Genomic DNA, 15,465 nt, shown 5'->3' with positions numbered 1-15,465 from the left:
TTGTTGTCTAGGATCCCAGATGCCAATTCGTACATATTGTATGTGTATTGTATCTTATTAATTATTTCAGACCAGGTAGGGACCCCTGTCTTCCAATATTTAGCAATACAAAGAAGTCAATCTCATCCAGATCGCATTGACCCCAGCGCAGTCCCACCACATATGGCGATATGTGCCTACCTCCCCGCACCCTCGATAGCATAGTTTGCTGCCTTGTGTGGACATATGTGCGGTCTTAACCAATGTCCGTTACCATCGTAAAAGTGTTTTCATAACGTTTTCTTTTAAGTCTGCACTCAAAAGGCCTCTATCAGCGGTCTGAAATAGGTGTTCCCAGTCCACTAGGTCTTTAGTCATATTCAATCCCTTTCTTAGGCTGTCATAACCGAGGATTTGGTCTTAAGTGGACCAGATTGAATAGTCAAGTATAGTCTGGAAATAGTGTGTTTGGAGCGATGGGGGCTATTACAAAGTACTTCCAAAATAGTAGGGGCTCCCTTCTGAGTGTCTCTGAGAAATGATCTGACTGAGGAGTTGAGTTGGAGGTAAAGATATCAATGTATTTGTATTGGTGCTACTTTCTCTTGCAATTGATTGAAGGAGAGCAACTTCCAGTTATTTAATAAGTCTGCAACTCGGTACAGTCCCTTATTCTCCCACTTCTTAAACTTTGGTCTTAGCTCGTCAGGAAAGATATATTGAATTGGGGTGGAAAGAGAGAATCTTGGCATTAGATCGTTGCCCAATATCACTTTCGACCATGTATGTAAGGTAAGCTCTGAAGTGTATGGTGTTGGGTGGGATAAAGTGGATTGTTGAATTTTCCTGTCCCAGAAGATTGAATCTGGTTCACCCCAGCCTCCCATCTCTGCCTCCAATCTGGACCACAATGCATCTGTTGACTTCTGTAAAAGCATTTTATCCTGTGCTATTCTAGTGGCCTTAAAGTAATCTAACAATGCCGGTCCTCCAACCCCTCCTAGAGTTTTGTGTCTATTTATTATAAATTTTGATACTCCTAGCAGATTTGCTCCCTCTAATGAAGGAGAGAAGCTCAGTTTTCAACTTTTCTATATCAGGCCTGTTGATCCTTATAGTAAGTGATCGAAATAGATATAAAATTCTAGGTAAAATAGTCATTTTGACAGCTGCAAGTCTCCCTAGCCAGGAAAAGTTGTAACTTTTCCATTTCCTAAGGTCTCGTCTGATCTGTTTAAAAAGGGGGATATAGTTGAATTTATATAATAAATGAGTCTGTGGTGGCAGGAAAATTCCTAGATATTTGAGTGTATGTTTCAGCCATTTGAAATCGAAATTGGATTCTAATAATTTTTGAGAGTGTAAGGGAATAGCGATAGGTAGGGCCTCACATTTATCTGTGTTTATCTTATATCCTGATATAATTGAAAATGTGTCTAAGATCCCATAGAGGTTGGGGAGGGAGATAAGTGGCTTGGTGACGCTTAATAGGATGTCGTCTGCAAAAAGCGAAAGCTTATACTCCGAATTTGCTACAGAGACCCCGAGATATCTGGGTGAGATCTGATTCTGTAATTTAGTGGGGGTTTTTTTGTGATTTAGCTAATTTAATTGAATTTATTTAATTGTATTTAATTTAGGGAATTAATTTAATTGTAGTGTAGTGTTAGGTGTTATTGTAACATAGGTTAGGTTTTATTTTACAGGTAAATTTGTATTTACTTTTGCTAGGTAGTTATTTAATAGTTAATAACTATTTAATAACTATTCTACCTAGTTAAAATAAATACAAAGTTGCCTGTAAAATAAAAATAAATCCTAAACTAGCTACAATGTAACTATTAGTTATATTGTAGCTAGCTTAGGGTTTATTTTATAGGTAAGTATTTACTTTTAAATAGGAATAATTTAGTTAATGATAGTAATTTTATTTAGATTTATTTAAATCATATTTAAGTTAGGGGGTGTTAGGGTTAGGGTAAGACTTAGGTTTAAAGGGTTAATAAATTTAGAATAAAGCGGCGACGTTGGGGACGACAGATTAGGGGATAATAAATATAATGTAGGTTGTGGCGATGTTAGGGGCGGTAGATTAGGGGTTAATAAGTATAATGTAGGTGGCGGCAATGTTAGGGGGGCAGATTAGGGGTTAATATTATTTCACTAGCATTTGCGATGCCGGAGTGCATCGGTTTAGGGGTTAATATGTTTATTATAGTGACGGCGATGTCCGGAGCGGCAGATTAGGGGTTAAAATTTTTATTATAGTGTTTGCGATGTGGGAGGGCCTCGGTTTAGGGGTTAATTGGTAGTTTAGTGTACTTTTTAGCACTTTAGTTATGAGTTTTATGCTACGGCGTTGTAGTGTAAAACTCATAACTACTGACTTTAGAATGTGTAAGGAATCTTGGAGGTAGAGGGTGTACCACTCACTTTTTGGCCTCCCAGGACAGATTCGAAATACTGGCGCTATGGAAGTCCCATAGAAAAAAAGACTTTACGAACTTTACGTGAGTCGGTTTGCGGTAAGGCCAAAAAAGTGTGCGGGGGCCTTAAACCTGCAAGACTCGTAATACCAGCGGTAGTGAAAAAGCAGCGTTAAGACCTGTTAAAGCTGCTTTTTCAGCTTACCGCAAAACTCGTAATCTAGCCGTAAGATTTTAATATCATAGAGATGATTATTACATTAATTAAACACGTATCCATAATTATAAATACTTTAAAAATACATTTTTTCACTTCCCACTTTGATCTTATACATTTTTTGATGTTTAAAATCTTCTCTCGTCTTTGTTTACCTGACTTCAGTATCTATGTATATTTATTCACACTTTTGATTAATAATATTTATTTATTTTCACAAATATATTATAGCGATCTCCATTACGCCATCGCAGGTGTTAGTTTTTTTCTAACACTCTCTCCCCATTGATGTCTATGGGGGAAAACGTGCACAAGCACGTCAAGTCAGCGCTTGGGTTTTGTGCGGTATGGAGCTTATTGCACCATACCGCACAACAAACGAAGGTTTTTCAGTAACTTGTAATGGTAGCGCTATGGAGAGTGCGATACCACTCATTTTATTGCGTTTTTTACGGTTTAGCGCATAACTTGTAATCTGGGTGTATATTTGTTAACCTTTAGACCTTGGTTCTCATAATTATTTAACCATGGATTTACAGCTACATTCTACGTTATTTAACTATTGAGGTTAATCGCAGATCCACTTTATAATTATTTCGCTAACACTTGCTAGTTCTCCTTGTGTTTTTAATCACACCTATTTTTTTTATTGATTTGTAATAACGTTTTATAGTTCCTTTTCTTCTAATCTTGTTCCATTAATTAGCCTTAATGAGGAATGAGCGCTTTTAGATGTATTTTGTGTTCAACGTGTTTGCTGAATAATTTTGGTCAAAATGTAATTTCCTGTAAACATGAAGCCAATTGGTTGCTTAAAGGGACTTTAAAATCAATATTTATTCTCATAAAATGTTTAATAAAGGGAAATTAAATAATATTACAATACACATCCATTATTCATTTTGCCTGAATTTTCTTTAAAGGGACATTATAGTGCAATTTTAACACAAGCGACACTGTAATTAGGGATGGGTGAATGTTTCTAAAAATTCGAAATTTAAAATAAATTTTGATACATTTGTTCATTCTAATCGAATTTCGAATGTTTATATAACATTCTAACATTCTATTTTTGAATTTTCATTTTCGAATTTTTCAATAAAATTAGAAAATATTCGTTCGAATAATAGAATGTTTAGCTATGTATTCATTCAATTTCGAAATGTAATATTCGAATTTGAATGTGACATTCGAATTCAAATGTGACATTCAAATTTTAAATAGTATTTCTAGTCTACAACTGTGTTTAATAAATGTAATATTCGAATTCGAATGTGATATTCGAATGTAACATTCGAAAACTGTAAATAACATTCGAAAATCAAATTTTTAAGAATATTCGTTCTTCTCGAATTTCTACAATAACATTCGTTCTAACATTTGAATTCGGATATAAACACATTTTCCCATCCCTAACTGTAATGCTATGTGCTTAATCCATACAAAAAGAACTTCTGGTCCTACCCAAGGAGGATTGGGAGTCCCAAACATTGACATATACCGGAGGTCTATATTTCTCCAGAGAATCCTTGACTAGAGGATCCATAGGGAACATAAGAGATGGGTCTCATTAGAGGAGAACCTTAGCCCTGGCTCTAATCTCCCTTCTATATGCTGGAACCCAGGCTTCCAGGTACTTTCCAAGCAAATTAATAACCCGATTACACAGGAAACACTGAGAATCTGGGATTCTTCTAACAGGATAAACCCATACATATCTTCCTGCCCAGGCCCCTTAACATCACTTCTCCACAATAACGAGTTTCCCCTGTTAACTCTAATTAGGGGCTCAGGGATACAGTATAGAGACGCAGACGTCCCACTCATGACTCTAACTAATAATGACCTGATGAAATCTCAAGAACAACTAATAGAAACAGGCCACAATTGGGCCAGCAATTGGTTTACATACCGAAGAGCACACCATTACATCACAACACATCAACAACACCTAAACATGTTACGACCACTGACAAACATTGAGAAAATATACACGTCTACTCCACCAGTTAAACACAGCCTTTCCTATATCTACAACATTGTTACCCAGCTGCCACCGGGTAACCTTCCGCGCTCCATCGAGATGTGGGAGAGGGAACTAGGGGTCACCATCACGCCTCAGGCAGCGACACATATTTTTCATAATACCAAATCTACCTCTGTCAGCATCCATCAAAGAAATTAACTATAAAATATTACATGGGTGGTATTTGACCCCTAGGAGAATCCACAAACTTTTCCCGCAGACCAATAATCGCTGCTGGAGGTGTGGACATGTTGGCAGTGGCATGAGTCACATGTGGTGTGGTGCTCCCAGATAAACTCATTGTGGCGCACAATAATTGCTGAAATAGAATATATCTTTCAAATTAACCTCCCACTGGACCCCCTTGTGTGGTTATTAAACAAGTCAATCAAACTACCCCAACCTCATTTTAAATCCCTGTTAAAAATTATGACGAATAGCTTAAAAGTGCTGATAGCGCAAAACTGGAGATCATCAGAAATTCCCTCTCTGGCCCTGTTGCACAGCAAGGTCACAGATTTGATCGAACTAGAGGAGTATGGCTCCTACTTGCAAGATAAAAGGGAACAATTCATAGAACTACAAGTAACATGGGCAAATTATATCAAATCCAACAAGCCCCAACCTAGTCAACTCGACAATGCATAGAGGTTTTCTGACCGGTTATATAGATAGAACTTGTTCAAGCACAAGCGCAGCCAATGAATAATACTTTCAGGTAGACTTTAGTACATAAAGAGATAAGCACTGAGATGTCTTTATTTCTGTCATTGTTATTTTGGTATTGTTTTAGAAAAAAGGTTAAAACAAGAATCTAGGATGCATGGTTTTTGCTTTGTATTTTTCCCTGTGAGACTGACAATGCGATTGTTATAACTGTATTCTTACTTGTTTGTTTTGTCGATCTCTTTGTATCATGGATTCTTAATAAAAAGTTTTGGAAAAAAAAAAAAAAAAAAAAGAACTTCTGGTCCCGATAGGTCACCCAATCAGTAACAGTAGTTGCATAGCCTATTACTTCAAAGCGTCATTATATGCTGGAATGCCAAGTCATAATGCCATAGGTTACCCTAAATGATTCAAGTTTAATGATATATTTACCTTTTGTTTGTTTTTCCTTAGGAAATATTCAAAAAGATTATGAAAAGAAAAAGCCACCGTGATCATTATGAATCCATGATAGAAATCATTAAAAAAACAGAACGACACATTTCCCCGTATAATACTTTAATTTGTCCTTGTTATCAGGTAAACAGAAGACAATTCTAGATGGTATTGGCACCCTGAGTTCTGCTATTTTAGTGATTGTGTTTGACTAGCCGGTACTGCAAAGGGATGTGGAAAACAGTATATTTTTCATGAAGTAATGTTTAAATTTATATTAAAACTAGGACGGATTATTTGTCTGTGCTAATCCTGAATTCATATTTATTGTCTGTATCTATCTATCTATCTATCTATATTGGCCCTAGTTTCCATTGAGATGGTAAAGTTTGGAAACTGGTGGTAGCATAAACAATCTCCATAAATTTTAATGCTGATAAATGTTTTTTCCACTGCAGTCTCCACACAATTTACCACCTCAATGGAAACTAGGCCTTAGTTTGTATTGAGCATACACAGGACAAGCTCTATTTCTACGTTCTTGCAATATAGAAGAAAATAGAACATAGACACAGGGCTGGATTTACATTTAAGGTGACTGTAGGCACAAAAACCTACCCCCCCCCCCCGAGTCCCCCATCACAAAAAAAGTGAAAAACAAAAACAAAGAAAAAAGATTATTATTATTTAGGACAACTAAAAATAAATATTAGATGTAAAACATTAAAGCTAGCAGTAAAGGGGTTAATTATGTAGCTAAAAAAGTGAATTTTAGCTTTTGTGTAGAGATTAGCCTGCCACCTGACACTTCCCACCCCCTGATCCCTCCCAAACAATTCTCTTCCACTCCCCAGCACCCATTAGCCACCCCCATCTTAAGTACTGGAAGACAGTCTGCCAGTATGAAAATATGTTTCTTTTTTTAATCAAATAATTTTTATTTTATTTGTTTGTTTTCTGCAGTGTAGGATCCCACCAAACAGCTCTCTAATCCTCCCCCTCTAACTATTTGCTGCCATCTTAGGTACTGGCACTGTCATTTTTTTAAATTTATTTTATTATTTTCTGTAGCGTAGGGTCCCCCCCCACCTTCCACCCTCCCTCGATCATTAGTTAGGGCACCCCAAACCCACAAAACCCTTTTTTGCAGGGTAGCTGCCCCATCCCTCCCTGTCCCTTTATTTTTTTTCCGTAGCATAGGGTCCTCCCACACCTGCTACCCGCCTCCCACCCACACCTCCCGCTAGCACCAACAGAAGATCATTACAGACGGTGACACACACAGTGTCACCGTCTCATCTGTAACAATCACGCATCTGCCCTTGTATGGAACCGGAGTACTGATCACACTCAAGTTCCATATGCGACAGATGCCTGGAGCTTCAGGAACTCCAGCACTCGGCTGTAATTTATCAGCTGAGACTGCTGGAGCTTCCTGAAGCTAAGACGTATATATACCTCTTGCGGTACGATAGCCAAAGTACCGCAAGACGTGTATATACATCTTATAGGGTGAAGAGGTTAATTTACTCACAGTTAATGCACGCTGCTTCTATATTCTCCCCAAGCGACAGTCCTCCTCTTCTCTTCAGTTCTTCTCGTCTCCTCTTTGCGCCATCAGCTCCACTTGCTGGTAGGGGTCGCATCAGGGTCAGTGACATGGCGCCTCATTGGCTGGCGCCCGAAGCCGCACAGAATGGCGCTGAGCCTGTGTGTTTTAATTGGAAAAAAAAATTGCAGATGCATAGTAAATTTATTTAAAAAAACAAAACATGATTGCATTCATACAGGAAGGTGCCCCTTGCTGCAGTGCGCCTGTAGGCACATGCCTACTGTGCCTAATGAGAAATCCAACCCTGCATAGACAGACACAAACCTGATGTTCACAGCACATGAACTAAGGAAACAAGAAAGGTGGAAATACTTTTTGGAGAGGGAAAAAAGAAAAAGAATATTAGTGGTTCATCATGTGATAAACAGGATTTAGTTAAAGGGACATGAAACCCAAAACTTTTCTTTCATGATTCAGATAGATAATACAATTTTAAACAACTTTACAATGTACTTCTATTATTTAATTTGCTTCCTTCTCTTGGTATCCTTTGCTGAAAGGTTTATCTAGGAAAGCTCAGGAGCAGGAAAGAACCTAGGTTGTAGCTGCTGATTGGTGGATGAATATATATACTGATTGTCATTGGCTCACCCATTTGTTCAGTTAGAAACCAGTAGTACATTGCTGCTCCTTTAACAAATGATACCAAGAGAATGAAACAAATTAGATAATAGAAGTAAATTAGAAAGTTGTTTAAAATTGTATTCTCTATCTGAATCATGAGAGAAATTGTTTGGGTTTCATGTCCATTTAATATTTTATTAACATTCTTGTTGTCAGTATTTAATTACAAATGTCATTATTAATTACAGAATATGATGGGAAAGGTCCATATACACCTGGTTCTGGAATATGTCACCAGGCTTTTAAAGAAGAAAGTGAGCATCAAAAATCATAATGAGCAACAGAATCTAGCTACCCAAATCTGCCATACTGCGGCTCTGATTGAGAAGTTCTGCTCTGTAAGTGATGTCAGTGTATATGGATTGAATATAAAATTCTATTACTATGAGTAAATGAGAGAAAGAGAACGTATAGATAAAAATCTTATCTTCATTTAGTGTCTAGCTGGCTAGGGTGTATGGCGTTGCATTTGCAGGTGCATGAAAGTAGACAGTAAAGTTAAAATTAAACTTTCATTATGCAGATAGAGCAAATAATTTAAAACAATTTTCCAATTTACTTATATTATCAAATTTGGTTTGTTCTCTTGGTATCCTTGGTTGAAGAGTAAACCTACCAGCAGCAATGCACTACTGGGAGCTAGCTGAACACAATGGGTAAGCCAATGACAAGAGGTATATATAGGTGCAGCCACCAATCATCAGCTATTGCCCCGCAGTGCACTGCTACTCCTAAGCCTCACTAGATGTTCTTTTCAAGAAAGGATAATAAGAGAACAAAACAAATCTAATAATAAAAAATTATTAGAAAACTGTATGCTTTGTCTGTATACTAAAAATTTAATTTTGACTTTACTGTCCCTTTAAACATTCATGATTCAAATAGAGAGTACAGTTTAGAAGAAAATAATTTCTACTTTACTTATCAAAGTGATCTCTTTCTCGATAATATCCTTTGTTAAAGCCCTTCCCATGACCGTATACTGACATTCATGAACCTGCTGCCTTGCTACATTGTTTCTGCCTAGGAGACGGCGACGCTTAAACGAGGTTGCTCCTTTGTGAGCAGGTTTTTATAGGGGACTCTCCTACATAAACGCTAAGTTCAAACTTGTTCACGAGAGTGCCTTTCAAGGTGCTTGTGCTTGCATTGCTGAACTAACGGTCACAAATGCTCACTCCAGTTTACAAGTATAGTAGGAAGGTGCAAGTAAGGCAGCGGGTTTATGAATTAGTTTCATTTTTTTTAAATCTAGTAAATGAAGATTTTATAAGTCCTCTGCACAGAAACTGTAGTCGCCATTTTGATTTAAAATGACTCCAAAATGGAAACTGTTCTTTAACAAACAATAAAAATAAATATTGAGGGGAAAAAAACAATTCTTGTCAAAGTTGAAAAGCAACCATATAGTGATATGAAAGTGGTGCACAGCCTGTCCATCATGTATGTTTTTTTAATAACATACAATATGTATTCAGGTGGTTTAGCAGTGGTGCGGATGGAAACAGGTTGCAATAGATTTCTATGAATGTCACGATTAAGCGATACCCATTTAGAACATGATTTTTTATAATGTACTTTTAGTGATAATCAAGACAGCATGAGTGTTACTTGCAATCAAATATTAAAATAAAAAATGCTATTTGTTGACGTTGGGTTTCGGAGTTGCCACAGCCGCATTATATCTGAATGCCTCAGAAGTGAGTCAGTGCAGAAATAGCATAATGGAAGACACCCCAGGCTAGCGATTAGTGGGGTCAGTGGGGTGCCTCCATTCATGATATATACACTGTGATCAGTGTGTATCTCATGCTGCTCCTGGAAGCCTGCATATAAAGCTAGCTAGCAGCAGTACAGTATCTGTCCAAAGTCTTACTGTGTATACAATCACTGTGACAACCAGTCACAGTGATTGCATACATAAAATGGACCCTAGATATTAGCATGCCCCAGTGCATGCTGGTGTCAGACTAAGTGGCCAATCACTGGATGCCTCAGGAGTGAGGAAGTCCAGTGATACACAAAAGAGAGGCCGATGGTCATGTTATCACTGACAGCCAAAGTAAACACATGTCAAAAATGACAAGTCACTGTTTAACAATGGCTTGTCTCTAACCCTCCCAATCTGTCCCAGTGAAAATGTACAGTTAAAAAAAAGTGTAAAATTAATTTTAATAATGTGTTATGTATATTTTTTTAATAATTGTTATTTTAATAAAGTTTATTTGTTTTATAATTTTATTTGAATAAATTGTTGTTTGTGTGTGTGTGGGGTGGGTTAACCCTAAATTAAATTTTTGGCTCTTGCCGATAAAAGGGTTAAATTTAGTTTGTCAAAATACCTCTAGATAAATACCTTGGGTGTCTAAATTCTACAAATATATAGTAGCAGTTTTGAATTGGATGACTGCTATTTAGCTTACAGTCCAAGCATAGCAAATTTTAGCATTAATCCCTTCACCCAAATAAACGTATCTATATGTCCGGTACTTTGGCTATTATACAGCATAATGTATACATACGTCGGAGCTCCAGGAAGCTCCAGCAGTCTCGGCTATTAAGTTACAGCTGAGAGCTGGAGTTCCTGAGCTCCAGGCCTCTCCCCGCATATGGAAGCGGAGCATGATTGGTGGGCTGGTTCCAGAGTGTCACCGTCTTTAAAGATCACTGCTGGAGCTGGCGGGAAGTGTGGTTCTATGGGCTGGAGGCGGGTGGGCGGCCCGTTTCTGGAGGGAGTAGTGATACATAATAGATACAAATATATCAATTTAAATGTTTCTATTTCGAATATTACATCATTTGAATATTACATTTAAAGGGACAGTAAAGTCAAAATTAAACTTTCATGATTCACATAGAGCATGCAGTTTTAAATAACTTTCCAATTTACTTCTGTTATTAAATCTCTTGGTATCTTGAATTGAAGAGTAAAACTAGGTAGGCTCATAAGAGCTCAGGAGTGTGCACGTGTCTTTAGTACTCTATGGCAGCAGTGTTTTGCAACATTGTATAAGACTACCTAGTTTTATTCTTCAATAAAGATGCCAAGAGAACTAAGCAAATTTGATAACAGAAGTAAATTGGTAAGTTGTTTAAAATTGCATGCTCTATGTGAATCATGAAAGTTTAATTTTGACTTTACTGTCCCTTTAAATGTAATATTCAAATGATGTAATATTCGAAATAGAAACATTTAAATTGATATATTTGTATCTATTATGTATCACTTTACTAAATTCCCTAAACACATGTATGTAGCCTGTGGTACTCTCACACAGTTTATAGAATTTAATACCATAGAGGTACCATATAGATTCGAATTTTAGAAAAAATTGAATCAAATATTACATTTAAAGTAAGTATTAGAAATACTATTAAGTAATGCAAATGTAAGAATGTTGTGTAAACGTTCAAAATTTGAAACGAACGAATGTGATAAAATTCATTAAAATTTTCGAATGTTGCAAAAGATTTGCCCATCCCTATCTGGGACCTAAGCCATCCCTTGTTAGTATATGCGTACCATCTTTATGTTGATAATTATTATACTAGTATCCCCCTTTTCAAAATATTATTTTGTGTTGACACTGTAGGCTGTGGAGCAATAAGAAAAAATCGTAAAGCAATCCCACTGCAATTAGTCTCCAAGAAACAAAATGCTACGGAGTGAAGAACTCCTAGCAGTTACATTTAGTGTCAAAAAGACGTGTATATGCTAACAACTATACACAATGAGGGAACCAAGGCAGTTACTTTCAGAGGTGAAAGGAGACAAATGCTAAAAAACAGTTTGCATTTTAGACTACAATAAATACATAGGTGGAGTAGATAGACCTCTCTGACCAGATGATAAAGCCTTATCTTGCCGCAAGAAAAAAACAAAATCTGGTATAAAAAGCTTGCTGTCAATATAATTCAGATGTCCCTTTTTGTACAAAACTTTTGCATCTGACAAAAAGCTCCCATACCTAAATAACCAAATAGATGTGATTGCAAGCCTTTTATTTGAAAATAGTGAAACACCCCAAAGCCTGCAGGGTGAAAACATTGCAAGAATAACTGGCAGACATTTCCCAAATAATATTCCCCCTACAGCAAAAACCCTGCAGAGTTTGCAAAAAAAAAAAAGTGAGTAAGGAAAGTCTCACGTTTTCACTGTATGACATGCCCATCAAAACCTGGTTTATGCATTAATTATTGCTTTGAAATTTTTTGTACATTTGAAAATACTGGTAAAAATGCTGGTTATAAATAAATTGACAATCCCAAAGTCTGTGTATTTTTTGTCCCCTTAAATTATCATACTTGCCATAAATATGAACAGCTGGTGGCATGAAAATCATATAATTTAATACTGGCAGTTATGACAGAGCAAACAAGAGATTAACCCTTTCCACCCAAATCCCCTTTAAGAACTGTAGTGCACAGACGCAATTAACTGCCTTCTATGACCCTTTGCCTAAACATATTTAAAAATCCACTTCCAGAACTGTGATTCACAGCTGCGATTTGTGACTTTATGACTCTTTGCCAAAAAATATCTAAAAATCTCCTTTCAGAACTGAGAGACCAAATGGACCCTGAACCTATTGCCGCAAAGTGTCTAAAATCCCCTTTCCGAACTATGATTCACAGATAGCAGCCTTCTAATTACCAATACCAATGACAAGCCCACATATGTCTGCTATTTCTGAAATAAGGGATCCTAAAAAAGATTTTTAAATATTATGAATTTTCACTGTACATAGGTACAATGTTTGTGAAAATAGTCACTTTTTATTTTTCTAAATTACTGCATTTGGTATTTATCTGTCTGCCATCTGTTAGCATGAAATATACCAAAATAGGCCTAGATCAATAACCTTGGGTTGTCTGTTCTTAAAATATATAAAGTTTACTTGGGCAGTTATGCAATAGCAAATAAATCATTAACCCTTTGCTTGAACATATATAAAAATCCCCTTTCAAAATTGTGGTTTACCCCTGCAAAAAGTGGCCTTCTTATTACTAAAAGCAATGGTAAAACCATACATGGCTGCTAATGCTGAACAGAGGGGATCCTAGAGAAGCTTTTGCAAGCATTTGTCTTATGACTGCACATATGCTATGTGTAAATAATTTTAGTGAGAAACCCAAAATTTGTGGAAAAGTTCGTTTTTTTTATATGTTTGCATTTGGTACACATCTGACTACAAACTGGTCAAATGAAATATGCCAGCATGGGCCTAGATTAATACCTTGGGTTGTCTACTTGATAAATATAAATAGTTTTGTGGGTCAATTTTAAAATTTTGATCTGTTATGTCATTCCAAATGGGCCCTGCACCGATTGCCATAACGGGCGAGATTATATATGCGGCGCAAGCTTCAGCATAACTGCTGAAACCCACGTCACCCATCATTTCACCTTGCACGTCGGGGTATCACATAAATGGCGCTGGCAGTTCATAAAGTGCTGTGTCAGATAAACTAGTGATGCCCAAAAATGATCATAAATACACATTTCTGGAGTCGCCAGTGACTTACGGCACATTAGAAACTGTTGGCGCCTAAGAAAATAAAAAAAAAATCTTATGTAAAAGTCTAACCTGCCTCCCAAATATAAACCTGACACGTAAAACCTCTATATCCACAATTCCCCCACATCACAACTAATAATAAATTATATTAACCCTTAAACCAACCCCCCATGATGCAATATGCCTAATTAAACTATTAACCCCTAATCCTCCATTTACCCACATAATCTACCTAGTAAAAGTATTAACCCCTAAATCCGCAAACCCCAACATTGCAAACTACCTAATAAATGTATTAAACCATAATCCTCCATTAACCCACATCGTAAAGTACCTTTTAAAACTATAAACCATAATCCGTCATTAACCCACAACGCAATAAACCTAATAAAACTATTAACCCCTAATCCGTCATTAACCCACAATGCAATTAACCTAATAAAACTATTAACCCCTAATCCGCCATTAACCCACAACGCAAAAAACCTAATAAAACTATTAACACATAATCAGCCAAACCCCCACAATGCAATAATCCTAATAAATCTATTAACTCCTAATCCGCCAAAACCCCACAACGCAAATAACTAATTAAATTACTAAACCCCCTAACCTAACACCCCCTAAATTAACCTCAATTACCTAAATTAAAAAATATTAAGTTACAATTAAAATAAATAAGCTAACATTAATTAAAAATAAAAAAATTAAATTAATCTAAGATTACAAAAAATAAAAAGTCTAACATTACATAAAATAATAAACCAAATTATAAAAAATTAAAAATTAAACCTAATACCTATGAAAATAAAAAAGCTCCCCAAAATAAAAACATCCCCTAATCTAATACTAAACTGCCAATAGCCCTTAAATTGGCCTTTTGTAAGGCATTGCCCAAAGTTAATCAGCTCTTTTACCTTAAAAAAATACTAAGTCCCCCCTCTAACAGTAAAACCCACCACCCACCAAACCCCACAAAATAAAAAACCTAACACTAAAAAATCCTAAACTACCCATTGCCCCTAAAAAGGCATTTGTATGGGCATTGCCCTTAAAAGGGCATTCAGCTCTTTTACTGCCCTTAAAATGGCATTCAGCTCTTTTAAGAGTGCCCAATAAATCCCTAATATAAAAAAACAGACCCCCTAAAAATAAAAAAAAAGCCTAAGTCTAACCCCCAAATAGGTACTCACAGTTCCTGATGTCCGGCGGAGAAGGCCCTGATCCAGGCGGTAAAGACTTTTTCCAATCGGCCGACATCTTCTTCTAAGTGGGGACTGAGATGAGCGGGGAGCAGAACCGGTGACTGCGGAGCCATGGAGCATGGCGGATCCTCTTCGTACGATCGACGCCGTACACTTAATAGTGAACTCAAGGTACCCTTTTAAATATGGCTTCCCTTGCATTCCTTTTGGCTGATTTGTTTCTTCAAATTCAAATCAGCCAATAGGATGAGAGATACTGAAATCTTTTTGGCTGCTCAAATCAGCCAATAGGATTTAAGTAGCTCTCATCCTATTGATGAAGAGGATCCTCCATGCTCCATGGCTCCGCGGTCACCGGTCCTGCCTTGCGCTCATCTCCGTCCCCACTTAGAAGAATATGTCGGTCGATTGGAAGAAGACTTCACCGCCTGGAAACATATGAGCTCATGTTATCCATATGTGCATGAGCTCAATGTTATCTATCTGAAACACATGAACTAATGCCCTCTAGTGGTCAAAATGCATTCAGATTAGAGGCAGTCTTCAACTTCTAAGAAATTAGCATATGAACCTCCTAGGTTTAGCTTTCTACTTAGAATACCAAGAGAACAAAGCAAAATTGATGATAAAAGTAAATTGGAAAGTTGTTCAAAATTTGACTGTCCCTTTAAAGCATGGAAACTGGGAAAACTATTGGTCCTTATTAATCAACTTTCCAATGTATTTTAATTATCAATTTTGCTGTGTTCTATT

General features: G+C 36.7%; 1 protein-coding gene across 2 annotated transcripts in view; it reads left to right on the top strand.

Moving 5' to 3' along the window:
• LOC128644831 (tumor necrosis factor alpha-induced protein 2-like) overlaps window positions 1-15,465 on the top strand; it is a 221,798-nt gene that overhangs the window by 199,928 nt on the left and 6,405 nt on the right. For both annotated transcript variants that reach the window (XM_053697419.1, XM_053697418.1), the window contains exons 10-11: window positions 5,771-5,896; window positions 8,177-8,326. In XM_053697419.1, the coding sequence (XP_053553394.1) occupies window positions 5,771-5,896; window positions 8,177-8,326 (276 nt within the window). The remainder of the gene's footprint in view (window positions 1-5,770; window positions 5,897-8,176; window positions 8,327-15,465) is intronic.

This window comes from Bombina bombina, chromosome 1, assembly GCF_027579735.1.
Source record: "Bombina bombina isolate aBomBom1 chromosome 1, aBomBom1.pri, whole genome shotgun sequence".
Taxonomy (NCBI): domain Eukaryota; kingdom Metazoa; phylum Chordata; class Amphibia; order Anura; family Bombinatoridae; genus Bombina; species Bombina bombina.
The sequence above is the reverse complement of the archived record's forward strand: the minus strand, read 5'-3'. Positions and strand labels throughout refer to the sequence as shown.